Source organism: Musca vetustissima, unplaced genomic scaffold, assembly GCF_032173495.1.
Source record: "Musca vetustissima isolate MV318-11 ecotype Yass unplaced genomic scaffold, APGP_CSIRO_Mvet_v1 utg4512, whole genome shotgun sequence".
NCBI classification, from domain to species: domain Eukaryota; kingdom Metazoa; phylum Arthropoda; class Insecta; order Diptera; family Muscidae; genus Musca; species Musca vetustissima.
The window spans coordinates 115,110-133,269 of record NW_026880922.1 but is presented as its reverse complement, the minus strand read 5'-3'; the positions used below and the strand labels follow the sequence as shown (position 1 = coordinate 133,269).

Here is an 18,160-nt window from a genome sequence, read left to right as displayed (position 1 = left end):
TGATTCTATGCATATTCTCAAAAGGAACCATGGGCCTATCTCGATTCCTTTTGCCTGTTACAAACATTTTAAGCAACTCTACTACTGCTCATTACGATTGGAGTTTCTTCCACCTTACCTCTCTCTAATAAAAACTCAGAGTTGTATATAAATAAACCCAGAGAACCAAGTCTTCTAAAGGTAGAACATCCACTGTCCCGTTCTACTGTTTATAGAATATACCTAAACGATCTTCTATTTGGCCACTTGCAGGTTTTCAGCAAATAGGAGGCTTTCTTCTATATATGGAGACGGCCTAAAAGTTTTTCCTACGGTATTTCAGTAGCTAGAAAATAATATCATACACGGCTTTTACAGAGGATAACCAGAACCATATGTGCGGATTGTTTAAGAATATTAAATCAACAAATTTGTATTTTATCAGAATGTCCACTATATGGATGATGTAAAAAAAAATTCTCATAAACCATCTGCTATTTTCAAAGACCTGCAGATCGAGGAGATCACCAGATCCATAAGGCTCAATGACCACCAGATCCAAAATAGTGTATATTATAGAGTTGATAGGCCACCAGATTTAAAGGCTTTAATTTTTGTAAAATAAAAACATTTTTGGTCCAAAAGCCGTGGATTACTGTAAAAAAGGACCTTCAAGTTTTAAGGTTTAAATACTATCAGATTTTTTCAAGGAACGACAGACCCCATGACTGCAGATCTACCAGATTCAGTATAAGCCTGCATTTTTGTAAATCTTTTGCAGGAACATAAGGATCCCTAGGCATAGATTTGTATACCCTCCACCATATAATTTGGGTAGCAAATTTTCATACCAAAAATTAACAATATTGATCCACTTTTTTAGCATAGACCCTATGTAAGGGGCCTTCAAAATGTCAGTATTGTCACGACACGGGTTTTTAACATAAATTGATCTAATTTAATATTATAGATTCTTATTGGGTACCAAATATTCCTATCAATAACACTGTGGAACAAAATCCGGGTCATGGTCTGGGGGTGGAAAATGCCTATTGGTTGAGTGTATGAAAATTCCAGAAGGAAAAATACGCCATAGTTTGGAGATATGATGTGATCTTTTTTTTATGGCAACCCTTGTATGTTTTTTTTGGAGATCACATTTTTACAGTAAAATGTAATGAAGAATATGTTTGTAGAACACTTCGTCCTTCTAACTCGTATCCTTGTATATCTCTTTCATCCTTTATTTATTGAACCGGACTCCAATTATCACAAAATGCTTTTTTTCATCCTCGCAATATTCAATAAAAATGTTGTTCATGAGATTTTAGTTGGGGTCCTCAAAGATGAGAAATCGTTTTAATGGGATTTTCTCAAATTTATACGGGTTATGTTACAAAAAAAAAACCCCTATATGTATTTCAATATATTCAGTACAATTATTTATTTTCTTTATATTGAAGAACTGGCGAATTCGTCCGAATATGCGAATTATTCCAAAAATGCAAAAAATAACCAGTGAGCGGAGGAGTATAGTCGGACGGGGCCGACCATATGATACCCTACACAACTTCCACAAAAAGTTTGTGTGGTTCTATATCAGAGCTTGGGCAATATTTCGCGATATTTGCACCATCTTCATCGACTAGAGGTCAACAAATATTACTAAATATTACCCTTCTAATTAATTGTCCTTCACCGTGGATTGTGTTGTGATGTTTGGCTTATAATTGTGGCCTATAGATCGACTCGAAAAAAAGAACACAAAAATTAAGTTTTTGGTCCACTTCATTCCAATATTGGTTTCTGATCATCACCGAAAATTGTCCTTGACAATAACTGGAATCTCATGGAACATTTCAAAGTGATCAGCGCTATATTTCCGCTCTCTAGAGTGGTAATGGGTTACTACATAATATATGAATACATAGGCACCTGTACATATTTAAGTGTAACTCCGATATCCGAGTACATACGGCAATATAATTGGTATCAATTTAATGGTCAACCACTCCTCTTGGATATTCTATCTCGGGGCTATGTCCTCCACGCGTAAATATATACGCCATAGAATACAAATGTTGTCATTTTTCACACAAAAGTCAGGGTCCATTTGACCCGCTAAATATTGACCGATCTTTATCTTTAAAGATCCTTTAGTAAGGGTGAACTTGGATTTTCTGAAGGATCTATAAGTGTGGTCTTAATAAGAATAAAATTCATAAAGCAGATTTTTAAGAAGATTATTACAAGGGCTGTCAGAATCAATGGCTTTAATTTGATGATGTAAAAAAGTTTTTTCAAGATTCAGTTTCGATTTTTATAAGAATTTTTTTGTGGGTGCCACCAGATCCGAAAGCTTGGGTCTTTGTAAGAAGATGGGAGGACCCCTAAGTTCTCCGAGGATAAACAACTAACAAATTAGTTTTTTTTTTGTAACAGAGATATGATCAGATTTTTGGTCAAGATTTTTACAGGGGTCAATTGGAGTGTGCTTTAAAAATATTGTTAAGAACGACCTAATCCCTAATCGCAGGGATTTTCTGGAATCGCTATGTATAGATTTTTTTTAAGAAGATCCCTTAGCCAGGACCACAGTGAATTTTTTCAAGGATGTTTAAGTGTGGACGTAAGAACAAAAAAATGAATAAACGCCGATTTTTTTAGAAGATTATTTCAAGATCCATCAGATTTATAAGCTTTGATTTGTATAAACACAATTAAGAACCACCAAAGCCTCTTACCTGGTTATTTTTCAAGAAGTGTTTTTGAAGTACTACCAAATCCGACGGTTTGGTGTTTTGTAAAAAAAGTTATTTGGGTCAAGTATCTACAAACACATTTTCTTTATAGATATCCCGTTTAAAGATTCTCGACCTACTTTGGATATTTTGAAGGTTCTAGCCGCATTTATAGGCCAGGACGTAGATATATTTTTAATGTGGCTGATTCTTAGAAAATGTTCAATATCCGTCCATATTTTAATTTGGCCGCTAAATAGAAAAAGGCTAAACCATTCGGAAATTGCTCGAAAACTTGGAATAATTGTTGGTATTTTCTCTCCCACTTTATTTTGCGAAGTTTGGAATCTTGGAAACCCGTTTCTATATAAGAATTTGTATGAATAGACCAGATTGACTAGATTTTCACTCTGCGCCAAATCCTGGAAAAGACCCACGAAAAACACATCGACACATACCACCTATTTGTCGACTATAAAGCCGCATTCGACAGCCCTATCCGTTCAGAGGTGTTTAAAGCCATGTCGGCGTTCGGCATTCCTGCAAAATTAATACGGCTATGCACGATAACTTTAAGTGGCACAAGGTCAGCCGTTAAAGTAGGAAAGGACCTATCGGAGCCCTTCAATACCGAACGAGGATTCAGACAAGGTGACAGTTTGTCGTGTGATCTTTTTAACATCCTACTGGAAAAGGTCATACGAGACACAAAGGTGAACAGAAATGACACTCTGTACACCAAACAACATCAGTTACACGCCTACGCCGATGACATCGATATAATGGGTCGAACATTGCGAGCGGTAACAGCCACCTTTGAACAAATTAAAAAGGAGTCTGCCAAAGTGGGTCTGGCAGTAAACGGCGAGAAGACCAAGCTGATGTTATCAACGCGCAAGACGTCCAGTAGACTCGGACCAACTGTGGAACTTGAGAACTACAGCTTCGAGGTAGTTAAAGACTTTATATACCTTGGTACCGCCATAAATAAAACGAATGTCATCAGTTTTGAAATTCGGAGAAGGATTGTGATGGCCAACAGATGCTACTATGGTCTAAGTAAGCAGTTTAGAAACAAGGCCACCTCTCGCCAGACCAAACTCACACTTTACAGGACGCTGATACTACCCGTGCTATTATATGGATCAGAAGCATGGGTACTTGCGCAAGCAGATGAGGCAGCGCTTGGGGTGTTTGAGAGAAAAATTCTCCGAAAGATCTACGGGCCGATCTGCGTCGACGGTGAATATCGGCGTCGAATGAACCACGAGCTCTACAATATATACGCGGACATCGACATAGTCAGTCGTATTGAGCTGCAGTGACTACGGTGGCTAGGCCATGTTGTGCGGATGAATGAAGATGCCCCAGCTCAAAAGGCATATAAAAATGAGCCTACTGATGGTTCCCGTAGAAGGGGAAGGCCACGAATTAGATGGAAAGACCAAGTAGAAAACAACATTTTGGAACGTGGTCATCCAAATTGGTGGACTTGCGCACAAGACCGACGCACTTGGAAATCATTTTTAATCTCGACTTTTGGAACAACCGTTCTGTAACAATCCAGCTAAGTAAGTATGAATAGATCTCGTTTCGTTGAAAAGACATACATTCATTTCAGCCCCTACTTCTGCCCCCCCTTTAAAACATTGGATTTCTATCTTCATTTCGACAGAGATATGTATGTACCATGGTAACACAGAATATTTGATATGTATTTTCGTATTGCTTTTTATTCTCAGAAGAAAAAGATATTTTTCAATTTAAAATTTCGCCATTTCTCAATTAAGAAGAGTACTATTATGTGTCAAGAGAGAAGAGAGATCGAAACATTGCGAGGTGTCACATAAACACCACAAAGGTGTCCTGACACCTTTTAGGGATGTTTATAATCAACACATGGGACTCTCTCTTTTATTTGACTGTTTTTGTTTGTGTGTGTGTGTATCTCAATATCATTCAATTTGTTTAGTTAGTTTTGTGATTGTTTCAATTTAATATTTTTTTGTAATATATCCTTAGTTTGTTTTTCTATAATTTCTTTATATTTACTTATAAATAAAGTTGTCAGTTTATAAAATTTGTTTTTCTCTTTTTTGTTTTGCTTTGTTTTTGTTGTTGTTTTTTTTTTGTTATTTCAATAATATATATAGTTTAATTCATTATTTAAAAGCGTCTTTATACAAACATATTGATTACTTTTTTCCTTTTGTTTTCCCATGTGTGTGAGTGGGTCATAGTGTCTCAGTTTGTGTGTGTGTGTAGCTATGGCGTGGTTGTTTGGTAGGCTGCTTAAAAATTCGAGGTGAGGAAGGGTGTATGCACTTTTCTTTATTTAATAAGGATATTTATGTAATATTGTGTGTGTGTTGTGTATTTGTTGTTGTGAAAATATGTCTCTTTTTCTCTTGTTCTAGTTTCTATGTACTCTGTTGTTGTTGTTGGTTTTTTGTTGTTGTTGTTTTTTTTATTGTTGTTATATAGGCAAAGTAAAATCCCTTAAAAAATAAATGATAATTTCAACTATTCTTAAGTTATGCGAAACATCAACGCATTAACGTTTCAAAGTATGCCCGTCTCAACATTGTGAGCTGTCCCCAATGTATTCGGATCGAAATTCATTTTAAACTCGCCGGATATAACAATTTCCGATATACAGCCAACGATGCCGTTCGTATATCTTCGTCGTGGGAAATATACCGAGTCGGGGAGGCCACCTGTAAAAAAGGAGAGAAAGAGAGAGAAATGTAGATGGATGAGAGAGAAGCATGGGGAAGAGAGTTCGAGGTTGTGTTAAAGTAAAACTAAAAAAAGTTCTTCTAGCTATAGAATAGTTTAAATCATATTTTATCTCATATATACAGTGACTCCATCGAATAATCGGACAAGTGGTTGTCAGATATAATAATGCTATACATTTCCAAAAAATTGTCTAAATGTGTAGTTTTTTTGCTTTTATTTACACATTACTTACTTATATTTCTGAAGAATACAAAAAACTACAACTTTCCTAGTGATAACAGTAAATTTCGCCACAAAAACAAAATTAATTCAATTTATTGTGTTCAACGCAAAATCGGACAAAGCAAAGTATCAGTGTAAAAAATGCAAAAAATGGAGAAATTAATATTTAGTTGCATATTCTTTGTTGTCCAGAACGGCCTGTAAACGCTTCGGTATTGATTTGACCAAATTCTGGCATACCTCCGGCTCTATGGAGTTCCGCGAGTCCAGTAAAGCCTCCTTAAGCTGTACAAAGGAGTTAATTTTTTTTTTCATACACTCTCCTATCTAATTCTTCCCAAAGATGCTTAATTACGTTAAGGTCTGGGCTCTGTGCAGGTGTTTGTATAAGTTTGGGGCAATTATGGATCAACCAAAGCTTTGCAACACCTGATGTGTGCTTGTGATCGTTGTCTTGATAAAAGGCAAAGTTTTTCGCGATATCCAATTTGTCTGCACTTTGCTTTAAATTTTGCTTTAAAATGTTGAGGTAGACAAATTTGTCCATTTTGCCATCAATAAAATGCAAATTGCCTACTCCCGCACTCGACATGCAGCCCCAAACCATAACAGAACCTCCTCCGTGCTTAACAGTGGCTTTTATATTCTTATGATTAAATTCAGCATTTGACTTATCTTTCCATCTGATCCGTGCAAATTAAATTTGCTTTCGTCAGTAAACAGAACATTAATATAATGAAAACTATCAATAGTGTTTAACACTTTTTATAAAGTTCAGAATACATTTATATTAGAAAAACTTTTGTCCGATTATGCGATGGAGCCACTGTATATATATATATATATATATATATAAGCTCTTCTTGATGATATTACAAGACTCCTATTGATATAGGAGTTTTAAAAATGTTTTTCTGTCCTTAGAAAGGCTGAATAAGATCTTCTCTCTCTCTTCTATTTATAGAAAAGCTGAATACGACCTTAACACTTCTGTCTATAGGATAGCTGATTTATATCAGCTCTATATCAATGGAGGTTTGGTCAAAGTTCTTCTAAATATTAAAGCTCTTTTACCTATAAAATAACTATAAACTCTCCTCTATTTATATGAATCTGTCTAAAGAAGAGCTTTAAAAGTCTTCTTTATAAGAGCTGCAAACACTTTTCAATCTGTATATCGACGCCTCCGAACCATAGTATGCTAAGTCTGAAACCCGAGTTTTTCAGTAGAAGCTTTCAAATATGGAAGTTTCTTTAATCGTACGTGCCATGCTAAGTACATTTTTGCTTATAACTTTGGTTTGGATTGGCCGATGATTACCAAAATTTCAGTGAATGTAAATTAAGGACCGTAGTATCTAAAAACGTAAAGAACTTTAAAACATGGAAAGTCGACTTAGCATACTATGATTCGGAGGCGTCGATATAGAGACCTGTAAAAGCTCTTCAATATACAGAAGATCTTTTAAAGTTTTCCTGTGGAGCTTTCAGAACCCATTAATATATAAAAAATTGCAAAAATTATTCCCTCAAGCTTTTTAATGTTTAAAATCAGTTATTCAATCTATAGAAGACCAAAGCTTTTCTACGTAATGTAAAACTGTGGAAATATAACAGCTTTTATTCGTTTAAGAGAAACCTTGTCAAATTCTGTCAAGCTTTTTAATGTATAAAATAACTGCCAAGTACTTCAATCTATAGAAGACCTGTCAAAGCTTTTCTACGTACAGTAAAACTGTGGACATAAAAGTGATTTTAGGGCTATTCTTTTAAGAGAATACCTTTAATTTGTAAAGCTACCAAAGTTCTTTTATGAGCTTTCAATGCTGATCTATCTATCTAAGGAGCTGGCAAAATTTAGAACTGTCAAATTTCGTCTAAGGTTGAAACAGCTGTAAAAGCTCTTTTATATTTAGTTTTTTTAATTTTCCTCTAAAGAAGAGTGGTTATGAAAGCTCCCTTTTATAAGAACTGCAAACCATTTTCAATCTATATATAGACACCTGTAAAAGCTTTTCAATCTACAGCAGATCTTTTACAAATTTTCTGTGAAGCCGTTTGTATATTCAAAAATGTCAAAAGTATTCCGTCTATAGGATAGATGTCAGAATAACTGTCCATGTATAGAATAACTGCCAAAGCTCTTCAATTTATATAAGTGCTGTCAAAGCTTTTCTACGTACCTTAAATAGAAAAGCATTTATAGCTATTCTTTTAAGGAAAGGCCTTTTAATTTGTGGAGGAGCTATAAAGACTCTTCTATGAGCTTTAGCTTTTCTAGCTACAAAAGATCGGTAAGAGATATGGCGCGAACTGTCAAATCTCTTCTATAGTTAGAAATGCTGTAAAAGCTATTTTAAATTTTAAAGAATTTTTAAATTCTTCTCCATCTTTAGAAAGCTGTTAAAGCTTTTCTATCAAGCTTTTCTATCAATTAAATGTACAATAATGATGACAAAGCTTGTATATTTAGAGATGTGTTGTCAAAGCTCTTCTGTAATTAGAAGAACTATTAAAGCTCGTTTAAATTTAGAAGATTTGTAAAGCTTGTGTATAATTAGAAAGCTGTCAAGTATCCTTTGTTTTATAGAAGAGCCATTAAATCTTTTTATCCTATGGAGGAACTGCTAATGCTCATCTAATGCTCCTTAAACACTCTTTCTTTCGTAGAGTGTTTAATCTCGTATATCTTATGAAAAACCTTTAAAGCTTTTCTTTTCATCGAAAATCTATGAAAACTTTTATTTCTGTAGAGCCGATTTCTCAAGTGTTTTGTCGATAGAGGAGCCGTCAGGGCTTTTCTATTTAGAAAATAGATTTCAAAGTTTTCTTGTTTTATAGAAAAATCGTTAAAGCTTTAAACCTGTGGTCTTAAATTCTCTCTTCTATTAATCGAAAACCTATTAAAGCTTTTGTTTTCGTAGAGCAGCTTTCACAAATGTTCATCTGTAGAAGAGGCACCAAGGCCTTTGTATTTAATAAAGAGGTTCCAAAGTTCTGTTATTTTATAGCTCGCCTATCTTCTGAACGACTTTTAAAGTTCTTCTATTCATCGAAGAGCTATCATAGCTTTTATTTCTGTAGAACAGCTTTCACAAGTGGTTTATCTTTAGAAGAGCCGTTGACGCTTTTCTATTTAAAGAATAGATTTTAACGTTCTGTTTTTTTTTTGTTTATAGAAGAGACGTTAAAGTTTTTTTGGCCTAAGGAGGAACTGACAAAGCTCTTCGTCTATCTTCTGAGAGGCTTTTGAAGCACATTAATGTTTAGAAGAGCTTTCAAAGCTCTTATAGAGTTCTGTTCATAGAAAATTTAGTCATTCTATGAACTTCCATCTCGGTCTTCGTCACTAGAAGATCTTCATTTGGGTCTAATGTAGGTATCCTCTAGATTACCGTTATAGAATTTAACTTACCAACATATAAACCGGTATCCGTGTTTAATTGACGTAGTGTACCCGGCGATCTAAGGGTTATGCTCTTGCGACCATCTACCTCCAGATAGCCTTCTTGGTTATTTCTGGAAAAGAAAAAAAAACAAATTTGAAATGAAAAAATTCTCCAACATCACATAATCCCATTAAATCCTTACCTTATGGCCCTGACACGATGCCACAGACCATCGCTAATTTTGGTGGCATTAAAACGAATATCCACCTCACCAGAACCCAGATTGTAGCGGAAGTGCAGATACCTGCCAAAAGAAAGTTTAATTTCCATTCTGAACAAAATGTCCTTCCCTTCCTCTTTCAACTTACCCATCCTCTATACCCAGCGACAGATAATCATCCGAATCCTGATCCATGGTACCCACACAGGCTGTCCACAAAATGACACCATGTTCAGACCTCGTTTTTATTCTCAAATTCAAATCGATATTATTGCTAATAATTTGATTCATTGTATCCGGATCATTGTAATGGAAATAGGATTCATGACCGACAAAACAGGCACCGAAATTTTTCCTCACTCCAATGGGTGGGCGATTTTCATTCGAGGGTAAATCGAATTTACTTAGCAGACTCCAATCGGTGTGGGTTTGTGTGGGATCACCCGATGAGGGGAGTTTCTTTTTAATTTCTTCAAATTCTTGGGACTCGAAATCATCGTCGTCGTCGTCATCATCATCCTCATCATCGACTTCCTCATTCTTGCCTTCATCGTCGTTGTTGTTGTTTTTGTCCTCCAAAGAATTGTCACTACTGCTGAGATCGTTATCAGTGTTAGCAAATTTCCGATTATCTTCCAAGGAGGATTGTGCGGGATATTGTTGTTGTTGCTGTTTTTGTATAAACGTTGATGCCGATTGCAATTTATTTGAATTGTTTTCCTCATCAATGTCATCCTTATTTTTATTGTTGTTGTTATTATTGATATTATGATCCTGTTGCTTGTTATCCTCCTCCTGCTCTTCGGCACTATAATCATATTCGGTGATTACCAATTTCGGCTGTTTGGGCACATAATGACCCTTGGTATTGGCCATAATACGTTTCATGTCCTGAGCCAATTGTTTGCGCTGATAATCCTCGGTGCCATCATTTTCATCGAACAAGGACTCATCCATGACGAAAGTATCCTCACTGGTTGTTTCAATATTGGCTTCGTTCACGATGTTGTTATTGTTGTTGTTGCTGTTGCTATCCAGGCTAACATATTCACCTGGTGGCTTTACCTCCTCCTCCTCCGGCTCCTCCACGCTGTGCTGTTGTTCTTCACTTGAGGAGGTGGACGACGATGAGCCCGATGCCGCATTAAAATCCTGCCATTGTTCTTCCTCAAGTGCCACCGGATCTTCAAAGGTTAAAATGTCACTTCCGGTATTGGTTTGAAAGCTTTCGTAGTGGGTCGGCAAACGACTCAATTTATGCTGCGGTTTGTCCATGACGGGTGTCTTGTGGTGTGGATCCGGTTTCGTCGAATACAACGACGAGGAATATTGTTTTTGTTTGTAAGCCTTTCGTGTTGTTGTGGTCGAAGGTGTTGTTGTGCGTGCCGTGGTGGTTGTCGATGTTGTTGTTGTTGTCATCATGTGTTTACGTTTATTGCGGTTTGTTCGTTGTGATTTCATGTTGTTGTTGCTGCTCCTATCATGATGGCCATACTGGGCCACTTCCTTGGCCAACTGTCTTTGTCTGTTTTGTTCCTCTTCTTGGGCATGTATTGCAGCTTCTTGTTGTTGTTGTTGTTGTTGTAGCAGCTTTTGTCTCTGTTGTATTTGCTCTTGTTCTTGTGCCAGCTCCTGCTGTTCATGCATGGCCTTAATATCACGGAATATCATATCATCTTCCATTTCATCGGCCTCCTCGTCCTGTTCGTCCTCATCCTCGTCGTCATCGAGTACCACTTCATCGGTTTTCATTTTCTCCATAATACGTTCGAGGGTCTCTTGTGTCTGTAGGATATCCCGATTGATGTTTTCCATGTCTTGCCAATTCATTGTTGTTGTGGTGGTTGTTGTTGATGGGGTGGTGGTGGTGCTGGAAGTCGGAGCAGGGGTAGTTGTCCTTGTGGCTGTTTCTGTCATTGCACTTGGTTTCAAATTCTGCTGTTCCTGCTGCTGCATGGCTTTATAGCTTGTTTTGTGCCACAACAAGTGTTGTTTCTTGGCTTTCTTGTGGCTCTTTTGCTGTTGTTGTTGCTGTCCCTTTAATTCACTGTCCTTAACACTGAAATCATTGTAGCCCAAAGAACCAACACCCTTACTGGCTTTTACTTTTGATTGGATTTTTGGTTTCTTGTTGTTGTTATTACTGCCTTTCTTCACATTGCTGTTGTTGTTGTTGTTGTGGCATTGTTCATTATAGGCACTGCAACGACATTCATAGCCTTCCATTTGCGGCACACACTCCGCCAATGGACCACATGGCCTTGCCACACAAGCATGCGGACAATTGCCAATATTTGTGCCACCCAGCGCCTCCGATATTATCGACAATGGATGGCCATTTATTTCAATCTGTTTTAATGAGAGTAGCCCCCACCCAAAAATGAAATGTTATTAATGTGAATTGTTGTTGTTATTGTTTTTTTGTTTGTTTTCCTCTTTTGGGTTCATTGTATTCCCCGCCCACCCACACACACACACTTACCTTCTGTATGCAACCCACAAAGAAGGGTTTATTTTTCAAGTCCATGGGCAATTTGTCGATGTGATTTACACCACCCACAAATAAGTTCTCCGGCAATGATAAATGCCAAAAGCCATTTGCCGAAATTGTCATTACCTCAGGCATTTGGTCAATCTGGAAAAGTGCCAAAAAGGGATGGAGGGTTATTAGACGTTTAGTTAAATTGAGATAAGCGGTAATTTTATTGCAACATATTAAGCATATGCGGAAAGACTGTGGAGGATGGGAAGATGGTTGTAAATTGCAAGCAATATCCTAAGCAATATCCTTAATCCAATTCAAAATGGGATGGGGATTTTTCAATTTGCTGTTTGCTCCTTTTAATATTGTTGTATCGGAATTAAGTATGTATGAAATTAAAATTACGATTTTTTTTATGGTTTTTATGAATCAAATTGAATTGTTTTTGCAAAATAGTGAGGCTGAATCCCAGTTTGTTGTTTTTATAAAAAACAACTATTTATTAGTGGGGAATTTATGGCATTGTCCGCCGAGGGGTAAGGCAGGGAAGATTATAGTTTCGGATCTTGCCACTGATCATCATCAGTACCCTTAGTTTTATTTGTTGGGATATTCTCCCCAGAAGCTATTTACTGCTTCTTTACAAAAATGTTGACGACCCCCGCAAACCTATAAAGGACCACGATGTGCGAATCTGCACTTGGAAGTGCGCACGTTGTACAGAACAGGCGCAGTGTTCGCTTTGGCGGATGTACTCAAGATTCCCCAGAACCAATAAGAGATTATGGTATAGAGTGTATACCACCTAGCCAAGATGAGGTCATAAAAGCAATTAATCGGCTCAAGAACAACAAAGCAGCAGGAGCCGATAGGTTACCAGCTGAACTATTCAAGACTGGGGGTCAGATGTTGGTAAGGAGCATGCACCAGCTGATTGGCTAGAGGAAAGCATGCCCAATGATTGGAACCTCAGCATCCTGTGTCCCGTGCACAAAAAAGGAGACAAGACGATATGTGTCAACTATAGAGGAATAGTCTCCTTCCAATCGCATATAAAGTGCTATCCAGTGTGCTGTGTGAACGATTGAAGCCAATGGTCAATGAAATCATTGGACCATAGCAATGCGGCTTCAGACCTGGCAAATCCACCATTGACCAGATTTTCACTCTGCGCCAAATCCTGGAAAGACCCACGAAAAACACATCGACACATACGACCTATTTGTCGATTATAAAGCCGCATCCGACAGCCCTATCCGTTCAGAGGTGTTTGAAGCCATGTCTACGTTCGGCATTCCTGCAAAATTAATACGGCTATGCAGGATAACTTTACGTGGCACAAGATCAGCAGTTAAAGTAGGAAAGGACATATCGGAGCCCTTCAATACCGAAGCAGGATTCAGACAAGGTGACAGTTTGTCGTGTGATCTTTTTAACATCCTACTGGAAAAGGTCATACGAGCCGCAAAGGTGGACAGAAATGGCACTCTGTACACCAAACAACACATGATACTCGCCTACGCCGATGACATCGATATATTGGGTCGAACATTGCGAGCGGTAACAGCCACCTTTGAACAAATTGAAAAGGAGTCTGCCAAAGTGGGTCTGGCAGTAAACGGCGAGAAGACCAAGCTGATGGTATCAACGCGCAAGACGTCCAGTAGACTCGGACCAACTGTTGAACTTGAGAACTACAGCTTCGAGGTAGTTAAAGACTTTATATACCTTGGTACCGCCATAAATAAAACGAATGACATCAGTTTTGAAATTCGGAGAAGGATTGTGATGGCCAACCGATGCTACTATGGTCTGAGCAAACAACTCAAAAGCAAGGCCACCTCCCGCCAGACCAAACTCACACTATACAAGACGTTGATACTACCCGTGCTATTATATGGATCAGAAGCATAGGTACTTGCGCAAGCAGATGAGGCAGCTCTTGGGGTGTTCGAAAGAAAACTTCTCCGAAAGATCTACAGGCCGATCTTCGTCGACGGTGAATATCGGCGTCGAATGAACCACGAGCTCTACAATTTATACGCGGACATCGATATAGTCAGTCGTATTGAGCTGCAGCGACTACGGTGGCTAGACCATGTTGTGCGGATGAATGAAAATGCCCCAGCTCAAAAGACATATAAAAACGAGCCTACTGATGGTTCCCGTAGAAGGGGAAGGCCACGAATTAGATGGAAAACCAAGTAGAAAACAACATCTTGGAACGTGGTCTTCCAAATTGGTGGATTTGCCCACAAGACCGACGCGCTTGGAAATATTTTTTAAGCTCGGCTTATGGAACAACCGTTCTGTAACAAGCCAGCTAAGTAAGTATGTAAGTCAGTCTGGTTGGAATTCAGATCCTCTAAAGGTTATATTTTGTTTGAATATGCGATTCATTCTTTGACTTTTAAGGCTATATTTTCTATAGGCGGACGTTGACGTCTCAAGGCCACACACATTATCGAAAATAGCTTTTCCTTATATATGAAATTACAAACCATATTAAAGAATTATTTTTAAGACAGCGCCAAAAACATATAAATAAAATAATATAGCTCTATCTCTATATGGCCGAATGTTCCCCACTTTAAAATTCCGAATCTACCCCAAAGGTACTTTCTATAGTTTTTTTTTTCATTTTTTCTACAAACATTATACTTTTAATTATTTTTCTAAAAATGTATATTGTACTTAACGACGTTTTTATAAAAATATCCTGACAAAGTAGTAATAAAAAAAAAATACAGAAACCCTGCATCTAAATAAGCTTATTAGTTAGAGATTTCAAACTTTACGACAGTTTTTTATTCTGACATTTGATAAAGATATCGATATCGGAATCTCCATTGCCGAAGATGCTCCAATGCCGAAGCTGTCCAATCTCCCCAACAGTAGAACCTTTGTATGTATTCAAAATGCTAACATGCTTGAAATGAAATGTGATGACTCCTAGTTAGAGTTCGATAGAAACAAGTAAACATTTCGTTAAGTTCTGGTGATGCTAACTTTTTCTAACCTCCAACATGAGTTGAGAATGTTATGCAATTCTACCTTTTTGGTATGCAGATTTGACAACCAATGGGAACTCAGTTGGTTGTAAAAAGTGTGGGGTGAATACTCAAAACTAATTAGAAGCCTTTTATCCTCTAAGGAACCCGAAACGGCTTAAAAATTCGTCGACTACCTTTAAGTGTCAAAAAAAAGTAAGGAAGGTAGTAAAGTAGTACGGAGCCGACTATATGATACCCTCCACCACTTTGAGTATATTCAACAGATGCTTCCTAAAATATAGATAAATCCATAAACATGTTAATATATACTAAATTTTTAATTTGGACAGATATAGAGTCATTTGTTTACAGTGGGAAAAATGGGAAAAATTATGCAAGTCTCAATCGGACAAACGCCATTCTATGCTTAGTTTCGGACGTTGTGCAAAATTTCGTGTCAATCTGACAAACATGAGGAGCTTGTGGCACCACTTACTCAAAATCGGACAAAAATACATATGGGAGCTATATTCCAATCTGAAACGATTGCAACAAAACTTGACACACATTAGGCTGTTCTAACTGTTCAGTATGTTGTGCAAAATTTTGTGGCAATCGGTCTTACTTTGGGTCTTTCGTACACCATTTACTTAAAACGAACGAAACTATATACGGAAGTTATATCTAAATCTGAACCGATTTCAATGAAACTTTCTACACGTTAGGTTTTACTAATTTCGGTACGTTGTGCCGAAACTAAACAAGGGAGCTATATGTAAATCTGAACCGACTTTTTCCAATTCCAATAAGGTTCGTCCTTGGGCCAAATAAATGAGCTGTATCAAATTTCATCCAATTAACATAATAAATGTGGCCTGTACATTGTTTACTATTTAACATGGACATGGACAGACGGACGGACGGAAATGTATAAATCGACTCAGAAAGTGATTCTATGCATATTCTCAAAAAGAACCATACACAAAGACATAATACCCTGTACCACAGTGTGGTGCCAGCAAAAATTTTCCTTTTCATAGATCCTCGAAGGACAATATCAGCCACTGCGATTGTGAGAACCTGTCAGCCTGCAGATGTCATCCCTTTAGGTTGGTTAGTTTGTGAATAGTATAATTTCCATGGAATTGCATTCGAAGGCTTGCAAAAGCTGGGCAGTGGCATGGGAAATGTTTCAGCCAATTCCGCTACCTTACCCAACGTTCTTCACCGGTTGTTTCCCTCGCGTCCAATCTTGTGTTGGGCCCTTGAGATGTTCTGTGAGAATACCTGTCAGTCTGCTAGACAAAACTAAATTGTGGGTCTATTTTGCCCATGACCTCATTTTTTGATATATTGCGGTAGAAGGTTTGCCGTTATTCACACCTATAGTCAGTAGCACTTCTGGCGAATAAGTTGACTATTTCATTGCTATTATTCCGGTGCCCATTCGTATTCGTATAAGACCGGTCGCGAGAAATTATTTATGGTTTTTACTGTTTTGGAAGTTATTGCTTTTAAAGCTTGTTTACTATCTGTCATGATATTTATTCTATATTTTAAACTTAACCAGTTAATACACTCCGTTATAGCTTGAACCTCCGTATAGGGAATCAGTTCGTCCCAAAAAAGCCCCAGCCTGTACTATATTTTTGTGTGCGGTATTTGTATCCGGTGTCGATCAACACGTTCATTGCTTTAAGTCTGAATATCAATTGGGTGTATAAACCATATGATACCCTTCACATCTACCACGGAACGCTAACTTTCTGCGGATTTTTATTCCGAACCTGGGCAAAATTTCGTGATATTTGCACTCTCTTGCTGGTTAGATGTCAACAGCACCTCTTCCTTACACTGCAATAACTTGCGAATATTACCAATATTCAGTATAGTATTTTTAATTACTTATCCAGATTCTCTTTACCGTGGATTATGTTGTGCTGTTCGGTTATAATTGTGGCCTATAGATCGACTCGAAAAAAAAAAACACAAAAGAATTAAGTTTTGGGTCAACTTCATCTCAAAGTTTTTTTGACCTGGTAATCACCTAAACTATAGGTGTTGTCCTTGACCATAACTGGAACCTCATGCAAAATGTAAAAGCAATCAGCGCTATATTTCCGCCCTCTAGTGTGGTAGTGGTTTATTAAATAATATCTGAATACGTAAGCAACTGTAAATATTTAAGTGTAGCTCCAGCATCCGAGTACCTACGACAATATAATTGGTATCAATTTAAAGGTCAACCACTCCTCTTGGATATACTATCAACTTCTCGGGTCTATGGCCTTCAGGAGTAAATATATACGTCATCGAATACACATTTTGTAATTTTTCACACAAAAGTCAGGATTCATTTGACCCGCTAAATATTAATCAATCTTTATCAAAACAGGCATGCTTATTCTTTGGCCGGATCCGCTTCTCCATGTAAAAATTTGTGATGTTAGGGTCATAATTGCGGCCTCCGGAGCGACCAGAAAAACCAAAAAAAAAAAATAATATTTGGTCCATTTTACCTCCTAAATATTAACCGATTTTTACAAAAAACAATGGGGGTCTTCATTGGCCAAAACCCATCCTAAATGCAAAATGTCGTGAAGATTGGTCTATAACTGTGGCCTGTAACGTGTTTACAAATTAAAATGGGCAGACGGACACACATGTCTAGATCGACTCAGCTAGTCGAGATATGGCGATCGGTATACTTAAAGGTGGGCCTAGGACCAATATTTCGCGGCGTTATAAATTCTTGGGGCTGCACAAAGCTATAATACCCGGACAACATAGTTGTGTAGGGTATAATAAAAATTCTATATAGTTAGGAACTTCTGGATATTAATACAAATTTATTGTAATATATAAAACACTAAAAACATATGTTCTATGACAAATAAATCGAGAAAGACGAGGTGGCGTATACGTTGCGACAGTAGTTATACTCACACTATCTGCCAGAGCTTATTTTGTCGGATGGGCTATGGCCAATGAAGACCCCTTATTGTTTTTGGTAAAGATTGCTTAATATTTAGGGGATGAAGTGGACCAAATACTTAATTTTTATCGGTCTTTCTGGTCGCTCTAGAGGCCGCAATTATGACCCAAACATCGCGAATTTTTTTTATAGAGAAGGGGATCGGGCCAAAGAATAAGCGTGCCTGTTTTGATAAGGATTGGTCAATATTTAAAATGTTCCATGAAGTTCCAGTTATGGTCAAGGGTTACTGAACATAAGTAATAATTGTCGGCCTCTAGTTGGTCCAGATGATTCAACTATCGAGAAATATTGCCCAAGCTCAGAATATAGATCCACAGAAAGTTAGTTTTTCGTGGAAGTTGTGTAGGGTATCATATGGTCGGCCGACTATACTGCTCCGCTCACTGGTTAATTT

General features: G+C 37.4%; 1 protein-coding gene across 1 annotated transcript in view; it reads right to left on the bottom strand.

The window, feature by feature from the left end:
• Window positions 1-5,218: 5,218 nt before the first annotated feature.
• LOC133326876 (uncharacterized) overlaps window positions 5,219-18,160 on the bottom strand; it is a 70,860-nt gene continuing 57,918 nt past the window's right edge. Inside the window, exons 14-20 of the mRNA XM_061535489.1 lie at window positions 11,776-11,928; window positions 10,901-11,642; window positions 10,125-10,678; window positions 9,442-9,866; window positions 9,276-9,377; window positions 9,100-9,203; window positions 5,219-5,437 (exon numbers count right to left, since the gene is read on the bottom strand). Of these exons, the coding sequence (XP_061391473.1) occupies window positions 5,283-5,437; window positions 9,100-9,203; window positions 9,276-9,377; window positions 9,442-9,866; window positions 10,125-10,678; window positions 10,901-11,642; window positions 11,776-11,928 (2,235 nt within the window). The 3' untranslated portion in view covers window positions 5,219-5,282. The remainder of the gene's footprint in view (window positions 5,438-9,099; window positions 9,204-9,275; window positions 9,378-9,441; window positions 9,867-10,124; window positions 10,679-10,900; window positions 11,643-11,775; window positions 11,929-18,160) is intronic.